Source organism: Podarcis vaucheri, assembly GCF_965113315.1.
Source record: "Podarcis vaucheri genome assembly, chromosome: 3".
Classification (NCBI taxonomy): domain Eukaryota; kingdom Metazoa; phylum Chordata; class Lepidosauria; order Squamata; family Lacertidae; genus Podarcis; species Podarcis vaucheri.
Genome location: NC_138761.1, coordinates 126884519 through 126905940, shown reverse-complemented (window position 1 = coordinate 126905940; position 21422 = coordinate 126884519). Strand labels below are relative to the sequence as shown.

The 21422-nt window shown below is 42.0% G+C and overlaps 1 protein-coding gene across 3 annotated transcripts in view; it reads left to right on the top strand.

Moving 5' to 3' along the window:
- The window catches only part of SUPT3H (SPT3 homolog, SAGA and STAGA complex component), a gene marked incomplete at its 5' end in the record, with an annotated part of 250766 nt that overhangs the window by 178640 nt on the left and 50704 nt on the right, over nt 1-21422 (top strand). For all 3 annotated transcript variants that reach the window (XM_082215810.1, XM_082215809.1, XM_082215808.1), the window contains 2 exons: nt 12820-12895; nt 21212-21324. In XM_082215810.1, the coding sequence (XP_082071936.1) occupies nt 12820-12895; nt 21212-21324 (189 nt within the window). The remainder of the gene's footprint in view (nt 1-12819; nt 12896-21211; nt 21325-21422) is intronic.

Genomic DNA, 21422 nt, shown 5'->3' with positions numbered 1-21422 from the left:
TTAGCTCCTTCAGAAACTTTGTATTGTCCCAAACCTAAGATCTCAAATATCTATAATATGGGTCTCAGCTACTAACCAAAATATATTAGCAATATCATATTTCAGATACCTCTTGATTGTGGGCAAAAGACAGTACAGTTCTGACGTAACATGCTTCTGTTTAACCTTTGTAGACAGAACCTAAGAAACTGACATAAGCAATTTCATGAGTTATTTTGCTACTCCAAGCTGAATCCTAGTATTGTAGAACATCCCAAACAAAGCCACATTTCTTGTATCAGAAGAGCACTTTATTCTGCTTCCGTCAATCAGTTATTGCTTGAAAATAACTCTTGGGATTTTTTTTTTACCCCAATATGCTAATTCTTAAAACAGAAACTAAGAAACTGATGTAGGCAATTTTATGGTGCATTGTGTTACCCCAAGCTAAATTCCAACATGTCTTCTGTTTCTAAGATGTCCCAAAGCAAGGCCATGTGTGTCATGTCAGAATAATGGAGGCTGGGGCATTGTTTGGGGGTGTTGTTGGGGGAAATGTGCCCTTCTTTTATATTTCGTTGTGATTTATATGAAAACTGTTCAGTTGGGGTTTGTATTTTTTCATGTTTAATGGCATCCAGACGTTTAGGTATTTGCAAATGGAGAATCTTTAGGTGCAAAATGCGTCTGGCGCCTGCTAATTTCGAACCCAGGAAAAGAGGACCTTTTCCTGCCTCCCCACTTCTAGCCACTCTCTGAAGATTGGAAAAGGGACCCTCATAAGAATATGGGGGGGCGGGGCGGCAGGGGGAGTATGGCTTTGTTTTTTGCACTCTTCAAATGAGGACTAGACCATGTGAAAAATGAACATAAGATTTTAGCTGCAGTTCATTCATTTTCAGCTTTGTATTCTTGTTATAAAAAAAGCACGCCTAGACACTCCTTTGCGTTACGCATAACCTTGGTTTAAGGTGCCATTTAGCTCCTAGCTTTCATATCTCAGTTTCTAACACTGCCTGTAATCTCACTTCTCACTGTGAGGGAACCACCAGAAGGCCCTCAAAGCTGGACCTCAGTGTCTGGGATGAGCAATGGGGATGGAGACGCTCCTTCAGATATACTGGTTCGAGGCCGTTTAGGGCTTTAAAGGTCAGCACCAACACTTTGAATTCTGGTTGGAAACGTACTAGGAGCCAGTAGGTCTTTCAGGACTGGTGTTATATGGTCCCAGCGGCCACTCCCAGTCACCAGTCTAGCTGCCGCATTCTGAAATAGTTGTAGTTTCTAAGTCACCTTCAGAGGTAGCCCCATGTAGAGCACATTGCAGTAGTCCAAGTACCACTCTAGTGAGTGCTCGCTTCGGCAGCACATATACTAAAATTGGAACGATACAGAGAAGATTAGCATGGCCCCTGCGCAAGGATGACACGCAAATTCGTGAAGCGTTCCATATTTTTAAGAAAATATTATGAAAATGGTATACAGGTGGTACATGACCCTGGTCAAGCTGGCTAAGATATACCATTTGTCCGATAATAAATGTTGGAAATGTAAGGAAGCTGAGGGGACATTCTTTCACCTTTGGTGGACTTGTCCAAGATTGAAGGCCTTCTGGGAAATGATCTATAACGAGTTAAAAAAGGTGTTTAAGTACACCTTTCCCAAGAAACCGGAGGCCTTCCTTCTGGGCATTGTTGGCCAGAAGGTGTTAAAGAAGGATAGAACTTTTTTCATGTATGCTACTACAGCAGCAAGAATCCTTATTGCTAAGCATTGGAAGACTCAAGATTTGCCCACACTGGAGGACTGGCAGACGCAATTGATGAACTACATGGAACTAGCCGAGATGACTGCAAGGATCCGAGATTTGGGAGAAGAAGTAATGGAGGAGGATTGGAAAAAATTTAAGGACTATCTGCAAAAGTATTATAAGTTATATGAATCTTAAGATGCCGCATGACTTGGAATGTTAGCCCCAGCAACGAAAGTGGAGTATATATGAAATTGGATAATATTTATGAAAAAATCAAAGTTTAAATGGGTAAAAATGATAATGTGTTATATTTTTAGAGTAAGTGGAAAATAAGAGATTTAAACTTAAACTGCAATTGAAAGTACAAAGAAACACATGAAACAAGGTTATAATTTGCTGATAACTTTATTGTCAAGAATGCACTGTGTGGGAGATGTGGGGAAGTCCGATAGAAATTTGAAATAAGTTGTTGAAATGGTTGTGATTTTTTGTCTTTTCTTTCTTTCTATTCTCTGTGTTCTTTCTCTTTTCTGTTTTATCTGCAATTTGGAAAAAAAAATGCAATAAAAATTATTATAAAAACAAAACAAAACAAGTACCACTCTAGTGAGACAGTGCACAGGCAGTTAGGGTCTCAGATGGAGCTGATAGACAGTTGCCCTGGATGCAGAATTGACCTGTGCCCTTGAGGGCTAGCCCTGGAGCCCATGAAGCCTAATGAGGTGGTGACAGTGATTACCTTTTCTCCTTGGAAAGTACATACATAGAGCTGACAAAGGAAGATGGAAGAGCAACTCCTTTTGCACTTTCTCTTTAAGCTGTATGTGCTTTCCAAGATTTATACGAACAGAAAGCAGAGCAAGCGAGAAGGTAGGAATGCAAAGGACCTAGCTGGGATGCTGGTGGGGAGAGAAAGTGGGGTGCCACAGAAGAATGATTGGATGGCTTGAGGATTAGACAGATTCGTGGAGGAAAAGGCTATCAGTGGCTACTATTCATGATGGCTGCGTTCTACCTCCACAGTTGGGGGCGCCACTTGCTGTTTGCTGCCTGGGTAGCAGCCACAACTGGAGGAGGCAGCCCAGGAGCAGCGACCTCATTCCCAGCCTCAACCATGGTTTGGAGGATCAGGAACATGCCCCTGAATGCAGCCCAAATCCAACTGAAAGTCAGTGTAATTTGTGTTCTCGTTATATGCCCTCTTGAGAGCTTCCAGTAAACAGTTCTAATACAGCATTTCCTAGCTTTTCCATATAAAAGATTCTTTGTCTAATATGTGCTTCACATGTCATGATAACATAGAGAAAAAAGATCTTAAAATCTGTATTCTTTTTCAGTTGAAGTATTTTAAATATTTTAAACACATTATTCAAAAAGTAAAGTCTTTTTTTTTCTTTTAAATAAAATCAGTTGCCATCATTTGTTTTATAATGGGAATCTCTCTTCCTCTCTCTTCCTCTCTCTCTCTCTCTCTGTGTCTCTCTCTAACACAGAGAGAGAGAGGAGAGAGAGAGAGAAACCCCTTACCATCAGAAATCTGAACTGGAATGCAAACAATATTGCACTCTGAATGCTGCGTTTCAGTTGTTATTCCCAGAGGATTAAAAGGAACACTATTCATCTGTCACTCCGCCTTCTAGTTTAGGGATATATTTCCAACTCTTGGGTGTTACATAGCAATAATTCAGCAGCAGAGGCACCATGCTGCTTTCATAGTACATTTCATGTTTGAATAAACAGTGGAAAGCCAATAACATGAATAGAAGAAAATAGTGCCTCAAAAATAGGCTTCTTGCCAACCAAGATTGATGCTAGATTCCTTTTGGAGTCAGCTAGATGAGGAAGTGTGTGAATTTTTAAAAGATACTGCAAAATTCACGAATAAGATAACTAAAAAATGCATTTTTATCACCACCTTTCCTAAAATACAGTCTTCCAGTGAAAACAAACAACTTTCATTAATGTGTCACTTGCCTGTTAGTTAGACAAGGAAGCTATTGATACTAACAGAAGGATTACTATGTCTACTTTGATGGTTGTGTGGTAGCTAGACTTCTAAATATGTTGATCTAACAATAGTAACCATTGCTCCTGAGATCTTGTGCTAGACTGTTTTCTCTCTGGTTCTGCTCATGAAACGTTTGCAGAATCTGGGAGCATGTAGATGTCCTTTTAACAAGCAAAATCTAGACTCCCTTTGTTTTAAAAGCATGCTTTTCGACCTCATGGTTTTGCAAATATGATTGAAAAGGCGCAGGTGGTGTCTAAAGGTTTCACTGTTCAGAGGTGGGACTTCATGGCTGTTTGACTTTCTTTGTGTATTTTTGTTGCACACCCACACATGACTACAACTAGTTCTTTATAGGGTCTTCGAGCCTGGATAGCTCAGTTGGTTAGACCATGGTGCTGATAACACCAAGGTTGCAGGTTCAATGCCTGTATGGACCAGCCGCATATTCCTCCATTGCAGGGGGTTGGACTAGATGATCCCCAGGGTCCCTTCCAACTCTACAGTTCTGTGATTTGAAGGCTCATAAATGTGTTCTGCACCTGCTCTGAGGAAGAACATTTAGAACTTTCTAGAACTAAAACCCACAAGGGTATGAAAGAAGATATTTATTGATATTTTCTATTGACCTCCCCTCAGGGTACCTTCCAAATCTACAATTCTGATACTACAGTCATATCTCCGCTTACGTATCCCTATGATTGTGTAAACTTCAGGATACGTAAGTGGCAAACCCGGAAGTATGTTTCCGGGTTTTTGCCACGCGCGCATGTGCAGAAGCGGTCTCTCCAGTTGCGAAAACCTCGGGATCTGGCCGGATCTCCGGCACAGATCCCATCCACAACCAGAGGTACCACTGTATAGAGAAAGTGAGGCACATCTGAACAATGGCAGGCAGCTGCAAATTGATACCACTGGGAAATTGTTATTGCATAAAATAATTTTGCAAACACGGGGGAGCAGGGAGGAGAAGGGTCAGAATTAAAACCTGCTGACCCCAACCAAGACATGAGAGTGGGAAATTTCACGCTTTGCCAATGTATCAATAGGATCTGTTTCAAGGAGAAAATCAAAGGGGTGTGTGTGCCCTGTGATCCTTAGATGAAGGACGGTATAGTAAATCACTGTCATTGTCAATCAATGATTAAATTAAAAAACGCTGCCTATAATGTTCCTATTGGATTCAGGGGGTTATGAGAAGTCTGGTATTATGTGGTATTTCTTCTTCCCTTCTCCAGAGGAGACATTCACATAGGAGTGCACAGGCATTGAGGCATAGACCTGCCCATATAAGGGTATGTCAAAATATATTTGTTAGTTGATGTTCGTTGCTAGTGTAGTCTTTATGGGTAGAAGTGTAGCCCTTGAAATCTATTCCTGTGTAGTGCAATCCTATATATATCCTATTAAAATGCTGAACAAGGTGTGGTAGCGAAGAAAATGTAAAATGCAAGATTTTATAAATGTTGAACATTCAGAAACATGCTGTGTTTCACACTAGACTCCTAAGCATGCTCCTAAGCAAGGGCCATTTTTCACATTGCCGGAGAAATCTATGTTGTGCCAGTGTGGCCTCTCCAAGCAGAACCCCCTGTATTCACTCATGTATGTGCATTTCTTTAATGTGATTTTTAGCTTCCTCTCATATTCTGGTTTTAGTGTAACCACTACTATCATGTGTGAAAGAACCCCCAATGGATTGAGATGTCCTTCCAACAAAAAAGGATTTTGAATTACATTTATAAAAGGAAAGACAATGTATGCTAAGTAGTATTTAAATGCTGGCAAAATCTTTTCCTGTGAATTGTAATTAAAAATAGGGTTTTGGTCTGATCAAAGGAAAGAAGGATGAGTCTTCTTTTCTCCCAGTGGCCTGGATTTTATTTCCTAACGCTAACAACCATTTCCAAGGCTTTGCAAGACTTTCCCCCTCACCCGCCATCATTGTCAGATGGCATTATTTAAAGTCTGTTCATCCACTTGTGTGGGATTCCTATGCTATAATATACAGCACCGATGACAAGAGGGCTGTTATACTGGGGGTGTTATTCAAAGCGCTGCTGATTGTCACAGGCTGCAGACATCTGTAGGAAAAGCATTGTGCTACTCACAGCATCTGGCGATGGAAATCCTTATGAAAACCAAATCAAACAATTTTTTGGGAAGAAGGATGCACACATTACATCCGCTTTGAAATAATTAAAAATATTTATATATGCCAGCCATGTCAGTTTGTATCAGATGCTAATGATATATTATATTATAATGCTGTCTTCAGACTGACTGTAGTTAGACAGATTTCCGGATGTTTTAATCCCTCAAAATTAAAGGGCCAGTCACTAGCAATGGAACATTGTCACATTCTGCATCCCACAGCTGGTGGATTTAGCTCTTTGAAAGTTGGAACGGTCAAGGTAAATAAGATACGTTTCTTGGTAAAATACAGATGGGTGGACAGGGGAGTTGGCATCAGGAGTCAGCTCTGTTGGACGCCTGTTGAAGGGCACAGCTCAGAGCTGCCTGCTCCTGGTGTAGTGGTTAAGAGCGGTAGTCACATAATCTGGGAAACCGGGTTCGTGTCTCCGCTCCTCCACATGCAGCTGCTGGGTGACCTTGGGCCAGTCACACTTCTGTGAAGTCTCTCAGCCCCACTCACCTCACAGAGTGTTTGTTGTGGGGGAGGAAGGGAAAGGAGATTGTTAGCCGCTTTGAGACTCCTGAAGGGGAGTGAAAGGCGGGATATCAAATCCAAACTCTTCTTCTTCTTCTTCTTCTTCTGCAATGGGCAGCAGGGAGAGTGCTGGCTTCAGATGTGTTGGGATGAGGGCTTGTTGTCTATCTGTAGGCCAGACCCACACCACTGTCTTAGAGCAGCATTTCTCAACCATGGGTCCCTAGAGGTTGCTGGACTGCAACTCCCTTCCTTCCTAGCTAGTGGGGCCATTGGTCAGGGATGATGGGAGCTGACAGCTGGGTTCAATTATATAAAGGTTGATACAATTGCCCAGAGGGAGAAGGCAAAACAACTGGAGTTGCTTCCTTTCTTGCTCTCATCACTATTTTTGTGCCAGATAAGACAAGTGAGGAGGCAGCGACATCAAGGAGCAGGAGGAACAGAAGCAGGCCCAGGGGGGTCGGAGGGTTGGCAGTGGCCTCAGCAGTTGCCTAGAGTGGTGCTGAGCCCTGATGCCAGCGCTGGTCATGAAGGAGATGTGGAATTAATCAGGAAGGGACTCATATTGAAGACATCTTGCCCAAGGATTCCAAAAGCCTGAAATGAGGGGCAGCAGCTACACAAAGTATTTTATATTGTGTGGGGTTTTTTTGGTCAGTCAGTTCATTGGCTGTCTGGGCAAATGGAGAGATGGCACAACAGGGATAACCTTTAGAATGATGATGGAGGAAAACTCACAAAGAATCCTCCTGAAGGATGACTAGAACCCCATGTAGAACTTATTCGACTGTGGTGCCAAAGAAATCTTACATTCCTGCCATCCATCACTACCTCTACACAGAGTCGAGCTATTCCAGATTAGGAGAAGCCTTTTTTGCATTCTGGCTCTCGAGTTTCCCACTGTGATTGGTTTGCAAGACAAGTTGCAGATAAAGTCAGCTGTATCTATTTCTGAACCTGACGCTGCATTAATTACAGAATCTGTGGGTATACCCTTTGCAAGAACTTGACCTTTTGTGGATATTCTAATGCTGTGCAGCCTAAGGATGTAAAGGGAATCCTTAAGGATCTTCTGCCTGCCTGATTAAAACAGCTGGCCTGGCCTGGCCTTTTGAATGGAAGAGGCAATAATTCCTCCTTGAGTGCACAATGCACTGACAATTGCTGTCCTCATTATAAAAAGTGATATGTATGAGTGGCAGTGGGTGTGGTGAAAAATGAGATTAAAGGTTGCCATTGCTGGGAATATTCTGGAAGAATCTGTACTGAGATGATTTTACCTTTTGAAAGCGGATGGGATCTCACCTAAATGTATGGCTTCTATGGAGTGTTCTTCATAGAATCTTTAAAACATCTTGTCAAAAATGTATATTTTAATGTGTTGTTTTAAAATAGTATATTACTTAAGCAAATATTTAAATATTAAATTAGGTTTTCTGTAAGCTTGATGTGAATATAATTCTGCCTGCCTGCCAAGTATGTCAAAACCCCAAGCCTACTTTCGTTTGCCAGGGTAAATGTTTATTTTGTTTTCCCACATAATGTGCTCTTTAAAGTGTCACCAACATACCAAATCTGATTGCTTTTTAATAGAGACATGGTGGGGGTTTTTTTGCTTTCATTAGGAAACAGGATAAATTATCAGTAAAGCTCATGCTAATGAATCGACGTAAAGTTGATTTTCTTTGCATGTCTTTTTTTGCCTTCCAACCCCTTTGGAATCACCCCTGCATCCCAGAAAAAAACATTAATCAGAACAATTGCATTTGTTATGCCAGTGTTGGAATGTTACTTTCTCATATATTTGGAACATTATCAAACAATGGATTTAGCATGTGGGCCATGCAAACTTTTGCTTCCCATTTCAATCTTTCAGATTCATAACTTCTCTGTACATGGTAGGTAGTTTCAAAGTTGTTACTTTGGAACGGGGTGGGATAATTATGAACACAATAGGATGAAAGCAGCTTTATAACTTTCTCCTTGATTTTGGCTTTGCATGGCTTTGCTTTTTTGTGGGTTTTACTTTGCATAAAGGTAAAGGACCCCTCACAGTTAAGTCCAGTCGTGAACGACTCTGGGGTTGTGGTGCTCATCTCACTTTATTGGCCGAGGGAGCCGGCGTACAGCTTCCAGGTCATGTGGCCAGCATGACTAAGACGCTTCTGGCAAACCAGAGCAGCACATGGAAACACTGTTTACCTTCCTGCCGGAGCGGTGCCTGTTTATCTACTTACACTTTGACGTGCTTTTGAACTGCTAGGTTGGCAAGGAGCAGGGACCGAACAATGGGAGCTCACCCCGTCACGGGGATTCAAACCCCCGACCTTCTGATCTTTCGCATACCAGGTGTAATAAACCGTAACAATTAGTGCTCTCCAACCTCACCTTCCCTAACTTGAATGAGGTTATTATATATTATGTGATGTGAATTGGGCTAGTTTTACCTAAACACTTAAAAACTTTGGCAAATGTTTTCAGTAAAGTTAATATTTAGAACTTTCAGTGAAACTCAGCTTGAACAAAATTTGTTGGTTTGAAATTATATTGATGAAGCAAAAACCACAATAATATTAGGTTGGTCCTAATATTTAATCAGACATTGGAATAGGAGTGTAGCAGCGTCCACCACCTCCTTCACTAGCCAGCCTTAATCTCTGCTATTCTAGGTGGGAGGTAGGATCCAAAATTGTTATTTCTGTCCAAACAGGAGAAACTGGTACATCCCTGGTCCTCTAGTAATGAATAGAAAGATTAAATTGAGCAGACCAGATTGGAAGCAGCTTTTGCTATCAACAATATTAATGCTAAGATGTTGCTCTCAAACTTTTCCAACTTACCCCCAAGTCCATTTGAATTCACTCTGTCTTTACAGTAATCCCTTCCACAAATGTGTGTGCAAAAATTCTCAAGTGCTTACTATCCCAATGTTGGAAAGAGAAATAGAACAGGGCATCTCCAACTGTTTTCTAAAACCACATGTAGGGAACTTCCTTCTTCCCAAATAAGGTCTGCAAATATTTTAAGAAGAAGTTGAGAATTGCTCCAGGCTTTAGGGGTGGTGGTAGTATTGTATCAGGAATTGGAGTGGGAAATCTTCAGAATGGAAAGCTCTCCCCCCCCCCCCAGCCGTCCTTCAGATGATATGGCAGATACAGTTTTACCAGATGCGCCAGTGTTATGCTGGTGTTTTCAAGAGCAAATATGAAAATTGCAGGTGAACACAAACATTTGTAAAAGCTTGCATGTGCATGTCTGGCAGCCCTGAGCAAGCCAGGGTGTAAACTCGTGTTTAATGATGAGAGTATACTTGCTAACCGCCTAACGGCATAATCATTTCCGTTCTATGAAAAGTGAGGAAATTATTCATGGGAAATTGTTCTAAAGAAGAACAAATCCATATCAGGTGGGGTGAGTCATCTCTCTCTAAGGTTCCATGAGACCTCGAGGAGCTGAGCAGCGGTGCATTCTTCAGCCTGCGGGTCATGCTTCCATCTGGGTAACCTGGGGGCCGGATGGCAGTGGCAGGTGGGACCAGAGGCAAAAGTGATCAAAGCAATCGATGCAAATGTCACCTTTGCACAGGAGGCTTCTCTTTACGCAGAGCCATCCAACCCTCTCTGTTCTCCGTCCAGGCAAGGAAGAAGCATCACCACACCAAGAGCACATTTCAGCCAGGTTCCCCATTCCTGTCATCGAGGACACTGAGCCATGGAGTGAGTGGTGAAGGGAGCTTCAGCAGTTTCTCCTGAGGAAGAAACAGAAGGCTGAAGAACCCATTTGTGTTTCACCTGGCTGAGTTCTTCCTAGGGTACCCTAAGAACTTCCGCAGAGGAAAAAGATACTTCAGGTAGAAGGGGAGAGAAAAGAGTCTTTTGTGCTCCACCTTCCTCCTGACGCCCTTTTAGGTTGAGATCTTGGCCTGCCTTCTCGTTTCGTTGGAAGATTCCGGACAACATGCATAAACCAGCTGCATGACTTCAAAGGCTTCTATGTCTTACATACTCATTCAAACTAATGGATAGGACAGAAAGAACAGTCTGCTTCATAATGCAGGGATAAGTAAGATAACAAAGAATTCTCTGTATATCTGCTCTTTATTGTCAAATCTGCAGTTTTATCACAACATCCATCAATCTGTCATAAAAAGGTTTTGTTAGCTTCAGCACAAGACCCAAAGTGTGTCTAATCTTTAAAATGGTTCATGCCCTACTGCCCTCTTTTTCTTTGGTTTCCACTTAAGCAAAAAGCGGATTTAAGAAGAGCAAGTTGGTTAAATTTTATAATGAAAGTCCTGAGATAAGTTTTAAGACAGCTAGGATTTGGAACAGAATTTTCAACTCTGTGATATTTAACTGCTGTATGGTATCGTTTTCATTTTTTCTTTTCATTGGAGGCAGATCTTCTTTACTTAACTAGGAGCTGGTTTGTGTAAAATATATTCTTTGTGGTCTCTGTGAAGCCCCATAAAGTTTTGGAGCTTTGAGAGGAAGTTTCTGCCGATTGTCCTGGCTTGCACCTTTTCTCACCCCTCACATAAGTAATGAGTGGAGCTTGTGCTTTCCTGCTCAATTTCAGAATTAATTAATTCAAATATATGCAATAGAATTTATTGCTTGTGGTTCTTTTGTATCTTCATATGTGTCTTTAAACCTGTGATTCCATTGGTTAGACCAGGTACCACAAAAAAGTATTCTGTTTTCTTCTGGGATAAATCTTCACATCACAAGATAGATTTCCATTGCTATTCTGGCATGCAGTATTTCTTTGTTAGGCATTTGTGTTGCAAGCCATGGAGGAGGAGGATAAATCCACTTTTAACTTAGGTCAATCTCGAGTTGCTTGAATATGCAGACTACTCTGTCAGTGGTAGATGATATGACATCAAGATTTCTTCCAAATGTACCAGGGTTCTAAAACTAGAGGACTAAATATAAACTGTTGCTTCTATGCTTACAAACTAAATTAAGCAAAATTAATAATTACTACTTTCTCCTTTCTGGATTTATGCATGTTCTGTTAGGTTCATAAGTGTTAATTATCTATTTGTGTTGCTATGAGTCAAGTGTGTTCCAGTTTTGGCGCCACTGAAGTTACTTGCTTTTGTGTTCAAAAAATGCATGTGGCAATTTCTTGGAGTGTTTTGATGCTGTTCTCAGCATGATTTTGTCCTCCTTTCATCACTGTCCTTGACAAAATTTACCCAGATATGGGCAATTAATCCAGTGGTCAGTGTTCTGCCAACCAACTGATTCATTAGCTCTGATAGCCAGTTGCGTTAATCAGCAATAAGGGCTAATGATGCTGAGGAAAATGAGAACAAAAAGAAGGGAAATGGCACTAGAAGTTTCCCCAATCTTTTGTGTTAAAATGTTGCCCACTTACAGGCAAAGTTCCCATATAGATATGCTAAGGAAACATAGGAGTAAGGTCCATTTTAAATCACCAGCATTTCCTTCATTGTAAATGTGTTCAGAATTTCAGGGTCAGTTGCACATAATTTAGGCAAGGAGCATTGCCTTTTATGTTGAATAATGAGAATATAGCAGATGAAGAACCTAAGCAAATAATAATTAATAATGTTTATACCCCGCCCATCTGGCTGGGTTTCCCCCGCCACTCTGGGTGGCTTACAGTACATATAAAAAATTGTAAAACATCAGACATTAAAAACTTCCGTAAACAAGGCTGCCTTCAGATGTCTTCTAAAAGTCAGATAGTTTATTTCCTTGATTTCTGATGGGAGGGTGTTCCACAGGATGGGCGCCACTACTGAGAAGGCCCTCTGCCTTCAAGCAGATCAGAAGATGGGCTTAGCAGTTTGGCCAGTTTTGTCTTGTCAGTTTGCACAGGCAGCAAATAAATGAGTAACGTAAAGAGAACAACCTGGATTACAAGCTGGACCAATGAAGAGGCCTCTAATTTCAGATGTTTTAAAACCAGTATCATAATATCTGCTGTGCAGTTGATGCAGTAAAGGATAAAGAGCAAAGTCAGGGGATATATGTCATATGTAATAATTTCCTGTGAAGACAGCAATGCAGTATGCATTGATGAGCATGGACTCATCAATATGCATTGATGCATTGGTGAGCATGGAGCTTTGATGAATTCATGCATTGATGAGCATGGAGCTTTGATGAATTGTCAGAATGTTCAATATCATCAACTTTTGCTTGCTTGCTTGCCTGCCAGCCACCCATCTGTCTAGATTGCCCCAGCTACTCTGGGTGGCTTCCAACAAATTATGCAACCACAGTAAAACATCAAACATTAAGAAACATTGAGAAATTAGTAGTACTAATTTAGTGTTGAGAGTTGCTTTCAGGCCTACAGTTGGAAGGGTTTTGTGATGCTATGCATTTGGATCTATGAATAACAAGTGTCATTTATATTGTTTTGCAGAGGGCAGAAAGACAAGCACGAATGATGGACTCTGCACAATATGGAGAATTCTGTGAAAGTCGTCAACTAAGCTTTTGTAAGTGTTATGCCATAATAATTATGCTGTTCCAGACTGTAATTTTACAATATATTGTAATCAGACAGATAAAGTATGCAACACCCCCTTAATTTTATTTCTGAGTTGCAAGAGGGAGAATGCACTCCAAACGTCCTTCTCATGGCATGGATCCTCTGCAGGAGGTTTTGCTTTCCTGTGCTTGTGGCAATGTGGTCTCATTGGTGCACGTGAGGATGTGTTAGATGCAGGGCTGGGCGATAGCAGCTTTCCAACATTGCGGTGCAGCATCATGATGTTGAAAAGGAAGGAGCGTCCTTCGGCCCCAGCCCTGCGAGGCACTGGGGTGAAAGCCCTGCCGCTCCCTCCACTGACAGCAGAGGGGAGGAACAAGCAGCACCAGCCCTGGCCCCAGGTGGCACCAGGGTGAAACTGCTGCTGCTCCTGTTGGTGCCAGCACTTGACGCAGGGAGGAAGGAGGCAGCGCAGAAGGAAGGTAAGGCACAGGCAAGCCCCACCCACTGCTGGGTGAAGGTGCCTTCATGCTCTGGCCATCAAACCGGTCCCGGATGATGTCTTGATACATTGCCCAGGCCTAGTTAGATCTGAGGTGTAGGCAGCTGTTGCATCGTATCCAGGAGCTAAGAATTGGGAGCAGAGACCATGGCATCACCATGACATCAGGTGAAGTGATTCCCTTTGCCTGGGTGGTTTGAAGTCAAACCATGTGGGCAAAGGTATAGGGGGTTGCTACCCCCCCCCATACAGTGGTCCCTGCCTATCAGCTGCTAGGAGGTGTTTGCAAACCCTTCTACTGGCAGGGAGCCGTCCCCTCACCTGCCACACATCTGTTACCCTGTGTGATGTCAGGTATAAGGCAGGTGGCTGTAGTTTGAGGAACCAGCTTTGTGGCCAAATTGGGAACCATGTTAAGGCTTTGGAGGCCCATAGTTCTCCAAGTTTAACATCTGTTCTGGATAACTTGGTGGTAGCATTGTTGCATTAAACAGTTAAGCCTTGTCCCACTAACCTTTTAGAGTTCTTTGAGAGTGTCAATAAGCTTGCAACTATTCATGTGGGTTGGCAGTTATTGTTTACTTGGATTTTCAAAAAGCTTTGAAAATTCACACTTCTCTGACTTTTGTAATGCAGTTGTCCAGTCAAATGATGTACAAAAAAAATTGCTTATAGAATCATAGGCTTGTAGAGTTGGGAGGGACCCTCACCAAGACTGCAGAACAAACAGATAAGAGAAGCTAGTAGCCATGAGATAAGAGGGGTTAAGGACAGCATAGCTGTGAATACCAGCTGCTTCGGAACAGGAGTAGGAGAGCGATACAGTGCTCATGTCACGCCTGTGATCTTCCCATAGTCATCTGACAGGCCACTCTGGGAATGGAATGTTGGACTAGGTAGCATAGACTTGGTGGTTGTTCTCCACTGTCTCCGAAATGTGTTCAGAAATGCAAACAAGTGAATTGTCTCGAACCATTCTGGAACATGAGAGAGCTTTAAGTACAGAAAATGAAATGTCTAAACAGTATTCTTTTCTATTATGGAAAGAGATCATCCCCCTTATCTTAGCATTTTCTAAACTTTTTGTCTTCCTTTCTAAATCTGTTTCTCTGCTGGAGCAGCCCAAACGTCTGTCCTGGAATCCCAGGGTGTTGCAGAGGGCTCTGCTGATTTCATTTTTTAAAAAAATTTTATTCAATTTCCACCAATTTTTTAAACAGACAGAGCAACACAAACAAACACAAAAACGAATAACAAGTATAATTTCATATCCTTATTTTCTTATAACTTATTTCTCTGACTTCCCCATACCTCCCCTTTCTGCATCCCATTTTAAAAATATTTGTTTCAACAAATCCTTACTCTTAGTTTTATCTAATTTATAACCTCATTTTTTCTTTCAACTTAACCCTTGCAGCTGTTAACCACTTAATTTTTTCAAACCAACGTCATTCTAATATTCATTAATTTTGCAATGTTTCTTAAGATAGTCCTTAAATTTCTTCCAATCCTCTTCCGCCGCCTCTTTTCCCTGGTCGCAGATTCTGCCAGTGATTTCTGCTAGGGCTCTGCTGATTTCAGAGCACTGGTCATAGAATCATAGAATCATAGAGTTGGAAGAGACCACAAGGGCCATCGAGTCCAACCCCCTGCCAAGCAGGAAACACCATCAGAGCACTCCTGACATATGGTTGTCAAGCCTCTGTTTAAAGACCTCCAAAGAAGGAGACTCCACCATACTCCTTGGCAGCAAATTCCACTGTCGAACAGCTCTTACTGTCAGGAAGTTCTTCCTAATGTTTAGGTGGAATCTTCTTTCTTGTAGTTTGGATCCATTGCTCTGTGTCCGCTTCTCTGGAGCAGCAGAAAACAACCTTTCTCCCTCCTCTATGTGACATCCTTTTATATATTTGAACATGGCTATCATATCACCCCTTAACCTCCTCTTCTCCAGGCTAAACATGCCCAGCTCCCTTAGCTGTTCCTCATAAGGCATCGTTTCCAGGCCTTTGACCATTTTGGTTGCCCTCCTCTGGACACGTTCCAGTTTGTCAGTGTCCTTCTTGAACTGTGGTGCCCAGAACTGGACACAGTACTCCAGGTGAGGTCTGACCAGAGCAGAATACAGTGGCACTATTACTTCCCTTGATCTAGATGCTATACTCCTATTGATGCAGCCCAGAATTGCATTGGCTTTTTTAGCTGCCGCATCACACTGTTGGCTCATGTCAAGTTTGTGGTCAACCAAGACTCCTAGATCCTTTTCACATGTACTGCTCTCAAGCCAGGTGTCCCCCATCTTGTATTTGTGCCTCTCATTTTTTTGCCCAAGTGCAATACTTTACATTTCTCCCTGTTAAAATTCATCTTGTTTGTTTTTGCCCAGTTCTCTAATTTGTCAAGGTCGTTTTAAAGTATGATCCTGTCCTCTGGGGGGTCATGCCCATTGGGTCTCAGCATCATTCTGTGCAAATTAAGGATGAATACACATATCATATTTTCTGAGCAGTGAAGCCGCTTTGGAGGCCTTCCCCCCCCCCCCCACATTCATTATAAATGTACTTGGTTCTCTATGGAGCTGAGCCCTGGGGAAAAATGGTTCTGAACATTTCACATGGAAGCTGGCGTCACATGTTATTGACTGACTAGCCCCCCCCCCCACACACATTATCAAGAAACCACCACCACTTTGGAGCAGGTTTCCTCCTTTAAAAAGCATTTAAAATAAATGATAATATATGAACATTGCTTTGTTTTATTTGTGTTCTTGTTTTATTATGTATTTTGTGTTTTTATATTGTATTTTTATTCTGTGAAGTGTCTTGAGATCTTCGATTAAAGGGCAGAATACAAATTTAATAAATAAAAATAAACTAGAAAACATTCCACCTATTGGGTACAACTGCTGTCACACTAGAATTTCAAGCAGGGAAAGGGAAAGCTGGATCGCAGTTCAGTAGGATCCTTAGCAATGGAGGATAGTTCTAATGAGATTGTGGTGTAGCTTAAGCTTCACTCTAAAAATTTACTTGTACAATGTTTCTGTGAGAGGCAAGACATGTCAGCTGCCTGCTTGACCCCTGACCTGGATGAAACCTATTTGAGGAAAATATTAAGAACTTTATATTTTTCAGAGTAATGGTCTCCACCTCATTAGTGAGGTCTGTCACACAAGGTAAGAAAGTTCAGCTGCAGGTGATGAGAAAAGTACTTAGAATCATAGAATCCTAGAGTTGGAAGAGACCACAAGGGCCATCGAGTCCAACCCCCTGCCAAGCAGGAAACACCATCAGAGCACTCCTGACATATGGTTGTCAAGCCTCTGCTTAAAGACCTCCAAAGTAGGAGACTCCACCACACTCCTTGGCAGCAAATTCCACTGTCGAACAGCTCTTACTGTCAGGAAATTCTTCCTAATGTTTAGGTGGAATCTTCTTTCTTGTAGTTTGGATCCATTGCTCCGTGTCCGCTTCTCTGGAGCAGCAGAAAACAACCTTTCTCCCTCCTCTATGTGATATCCTTTTATATATTTGAACATGGCTATCATATCACCCCTTAACCTCCTCTTCTCCAGGCTAAACATGCCCAGCTCCCTTAGCCATTCCTCATAAGGCATCGTTTCCAGGCCTTTGACCATTTTGGTTGCCCTCCTCTGGACACGTTCCAGTTTGTCAGTGTCCTTCTTGAATTGTGGTGCCCAGAACTGGACACAGTACTCCAGGTGTGGTCTGACCAGAGCAGAATACAGTGGCACTATTACTTCCCTTGATCTAGATGCTATACTCCTATTGATGCAGCCCAGAATTGCATTGGCTTTTTTAGCTGCCGCGTCACACTGTTGGCTCATGTCAAGTTTGTGGTCAACCAAGACTCCTAGATCCTTTTCACATGTACTGCTCTCAAGCCAGGTGTCACCCATCTTGTATTTGTGCCTCTCATTTTTTTTTGCCCAAGTGCAATACTTTACATTTCTCCCTGTTAAAATTCATCTTGTTTATTTTTGCCCAGTTCTCTAATTTGTCAAGGTCGTTTTGAAGTGTGATCCTGTCCTCTGGGGTGTTAGCCACCCCTCCCAGTTTGGTGTCATCTGCAGATTTGATCAGGATGCCCTTGAGTCCATCATCCAAGTCGTTGATAAAGATGTTGAATAAGACCGGGCCCAAGACAGAACCCTGTGGCACCCCACTAGTCACTCTTCTCCAGGATGAAGAGGAACCATTGATGAGCACCCTTTGGGTTCGGTCAGTCAGCCAGTTACAAATCCACTGAGTGGTAGCATAGTCAAGACCGCATTTTACCAGCTTCTTTACAAGAATATCATGGGGCACCTTGTCAAATGCCTTGCTGAAATCAAGGTAGGCTACATCCACTGCGTTCCCTTCATCTACCAGGCTTGTAATTCTGTCAAAAAACGAGATCAGGTTAGTCTGACATGACTTATTTTTCAGAAATCCATGCTGACTATTGGTGATCACAGCATTCCTTTCTAGGTGCTCACAGACTGTTTGCTTAATGATCTGCTCCAGAATCTTCCCTGCTATTGATGTCAGACTGACTGGGCGGTAATTATTTGGGTCCTCTCTTTCCCCCTTTTTGAAAATAGGGACAACATTTGCCCTCCTCCAGTCTGCCGGGACTTCGCCTGTTCTCCAGGAATTCTCAAAGATGACTGCCAGTGGTTCTGAGATCACATCTGCCAGTTCTTTTAATACTCTTGGATGCAGTTCATCTGGCCCTGGAGACTTGAATACATCTAAACTAGCCAAATATTCTTGTACTATCTCCTTAGTTATTCTGGGCTGTGTTTCCTTTGCTGAATCATTTGCTCCAAATTCTTCAGGTCGGGCATTGTTTTCTTTATCGGAGAAGACTGAGGCAAAGAAGGCATTGAGTAGTTCAGCCCTTTCTGTGTCCCCTGTTTGCATTTCACCATCTTCTCCTCTGAGTGACCCCATTGTTTCTTTGTTCTTCCTTTTGCTACGAACATACCCATAAAAGCCTTTTTTGTTGCTTTTAACCTCTCTAGCAAGCCTGAGTTCATTCTGTGCTTTAGCTTTTCTGACTTTGTGTCTACACGTGCTGGCTATTTGTTTGAATTCCTCTTTGGTGGTTTCCCCCCTTTTCCATTTTTTGTACACATCCTTTTTTAATCTTAATTCAGTTAAAAGTTCTTTAGATAGCCACCCTGGCTTCTTTAGGCACCTTCCATGTTTCCGTCTCATTGGTATTGCCTGACGTTGTGCTTTTAGTATCTCCCTCTTAACAAACTCCCAGCCATCATGAACTCCCTTTCCTTTTAGTATTGTTGTCCATGGGATCTCACCCAGCACTTCCCTAAGTTTTATGAAGTCGGCTTTCTTAAAGTCAAGAAATTGAGTCCTAGTATGCTTGGCTGCTCCTTTCCGCTGTATAGTAAACTTCAGAAGAGCATGATCACTCGCGCCTAATGATCCTTCCACTTCTACCCCACTAACCAGGTCATCAACATTGGTTAGGACCAGATCTAAAATGGCTGTTCCTCTTGTTGCTTCTCCCACTTTCTGGACAATGAAGTTGTCTGCAAGGCCAGTGAGGAATCTGTTTGACCTTATGCTCTTGGCTGAGTTTGACGTCCAACAAATATCCGGGTAATTGAAGTCCCCCATTACTACTATCTCCCTTCCTTTTGCATGCTTGGCCATCTGTTCCAGGAAGGCATCATCTATGTCCTCCGTTTGGCTTGGGGATCTATAGTAAACTCCCACAATGAGATCTCTGTTATTCTTCTCTCCCTTAATTTTGACCCAAATGCTCTCACTTTGGCTTTGAGGTTCTAAATCTTGGATCTCTTCACAGGTATACACATCCCTGACATATAACGCCACTCCTCCTCCTTTCTTGTCTGGTCTGTTTCTCTGAAATAGATTGTATCCCCCCATTATTACATTCCAATCGTGGGACTTATCCCACCAGGTTTCAGTGATGATCATCAGTTAGTAGTTATTTGAAGTTAGCTAATGTTCACTAAATTACCGTATATTTTGCTCTATAAGACTCATTTTTTCCCTCCTAAAAAGTAAGGGGAAATATGTGTGCGTCTTATGGAGTGAATGCAGGCTGCGCAGCTATCCCAGAAGCCAGAACAGCAAGAGAGATTGCTGCTTTCACTGCGCAGAGATCCCTCTTGCTGTTCTGGCTTCTGAGATTCAGAATATTCTCCAAAAACTAGGTGCGTCTTGTGATCTGGTGCGTCTTATAGAGTGAAAAATACTAACTTAGTTTCCATTTCTGGCCAACATGTTTTCTAAATTAATATTTGTAAGCTTCTTTCTGTGCTTGTTTTAAATTACAAAAATCATCAGTGCATACTGCTGTTGTGCCAAATAACATAATGAAAGCATTAGAACTTTAACAAACTTAAGAAACAACCCATTACAAAGATTTGTGGGACACAATTACAGTCGGCTTCGTTATACAAAAAGAGAGCACTGTAGAAGCAGATGATACTGACGAGTTACAAGTTGGAGATAAAGAGACTGCACTGAAAAGCACGACAGAAGAGCACATGGCATTGCATTAGGAAAGCACAATGGTGTTCCATAGCAAGCATTAAATTTGGAGAAATGAGTGATTTGCTTATGGATCACAATGTGAAAAATAAATGACACATCCAAGATTGCGCCTTCTGTAAATGTCAGACAGTGGGGAAGCTGTTCTTGTAAGTAGTGTAGTTACTGTTTCAGTGCCTTTTTGTGAGCTTAGTTTTTAGACCATTGCATGACAACTGTAAATATTTGTGCTGACAATTTTTTCATATTAAAGTACAGTGGTGCCCCGCAAGACGAAATTAATTCATTCCGCAATTTTTGCCGTCTAACGAATTTTTCTTCTTGCGAAGCACGGTTTAAATGGTTTAACAAAGTCGCAAGACGTTTTCGTCTTGCGAAGCAAGCCCATAGGGGAATTCGTCTTGCGAGGCAAATCGCGAATGAAAAAACCTTTCGTCTAGCGAGTTTTTTGTCTTGCGAGGCATTCGTCTTGCGGGGCACCACTGTAATGTCAACATCTGAGAAGGTTGTGATGCACTCACAGTTTGCACCAAATAATTATATATTTGAGACCACACCAATATGAATCTTCAATATGCAAAATAGTTACAGATTGTGTATCTGAAGAAGTGTGCATACACACGAAAGCTCATACCAAGAACTCACTTAGTTGGTCTTTAAGGTGCTACTGGAAGGAATTTTTTTATTATGCAAAATAGTATCATTGAAAACCCTTGAACTTGAGAAGCATGGGGGGGTGGGTACTGTATTATTATTCACACACAGAGGGCAAACAAGAATAATGGCTATATTTTAATAATCCTATTTAAATCTGCTAACCTGAGAAGTACCATATGGACATAAGTATACCTACTCGGAGGTGCAATTGAAGGCTGGGTTCAATGGACATGGACTTTGGTCTGACATCATAACACAACACAGAACACTCCTTAATGTCATTACATACAGGCAGCTCTCAATTTGTGCGTGTTCAATGCTCCTGGGTGCTGCTGGAGTTGGTGCTACATCTGGATGTTCATGTGGCCTTAATATTAATGAGCTTCAGTCAGCATGCCAACTAGGAGCTTCCTGGAAGAAGCAGACATGTTCATTGGTAATTAATGCCTAATCACATTCTGGTTCTCCTAGATCACAGCCACTGTGTTCAGGATCCAGAATGGCAACTTCTTCTCCTTATGCCAAAGGGTTATCATCTCTTGCCGTTTATGAATAGTGAAATGTAGAAGAGGAGTCAACATTAACATTGCACCTCTTTTGTGTTTTATCTGCCCAGCCAAGAAGGCTTCCAAGTTCCGGGACTGGCTGGACTGCAGCAGCATGGAAATAAAACCCAATGCTGTTGCCATGGAAATTTTGGCTTATTTAGCTTATGAGACTGTCGCACAGGTAAATGAGTGCACTGCATGGATCAGAGAATTTGCAGTGGGGAATGCCCTTCCCTTTTCATGCACACACACACACACACACACACAGTGGTACCTCGG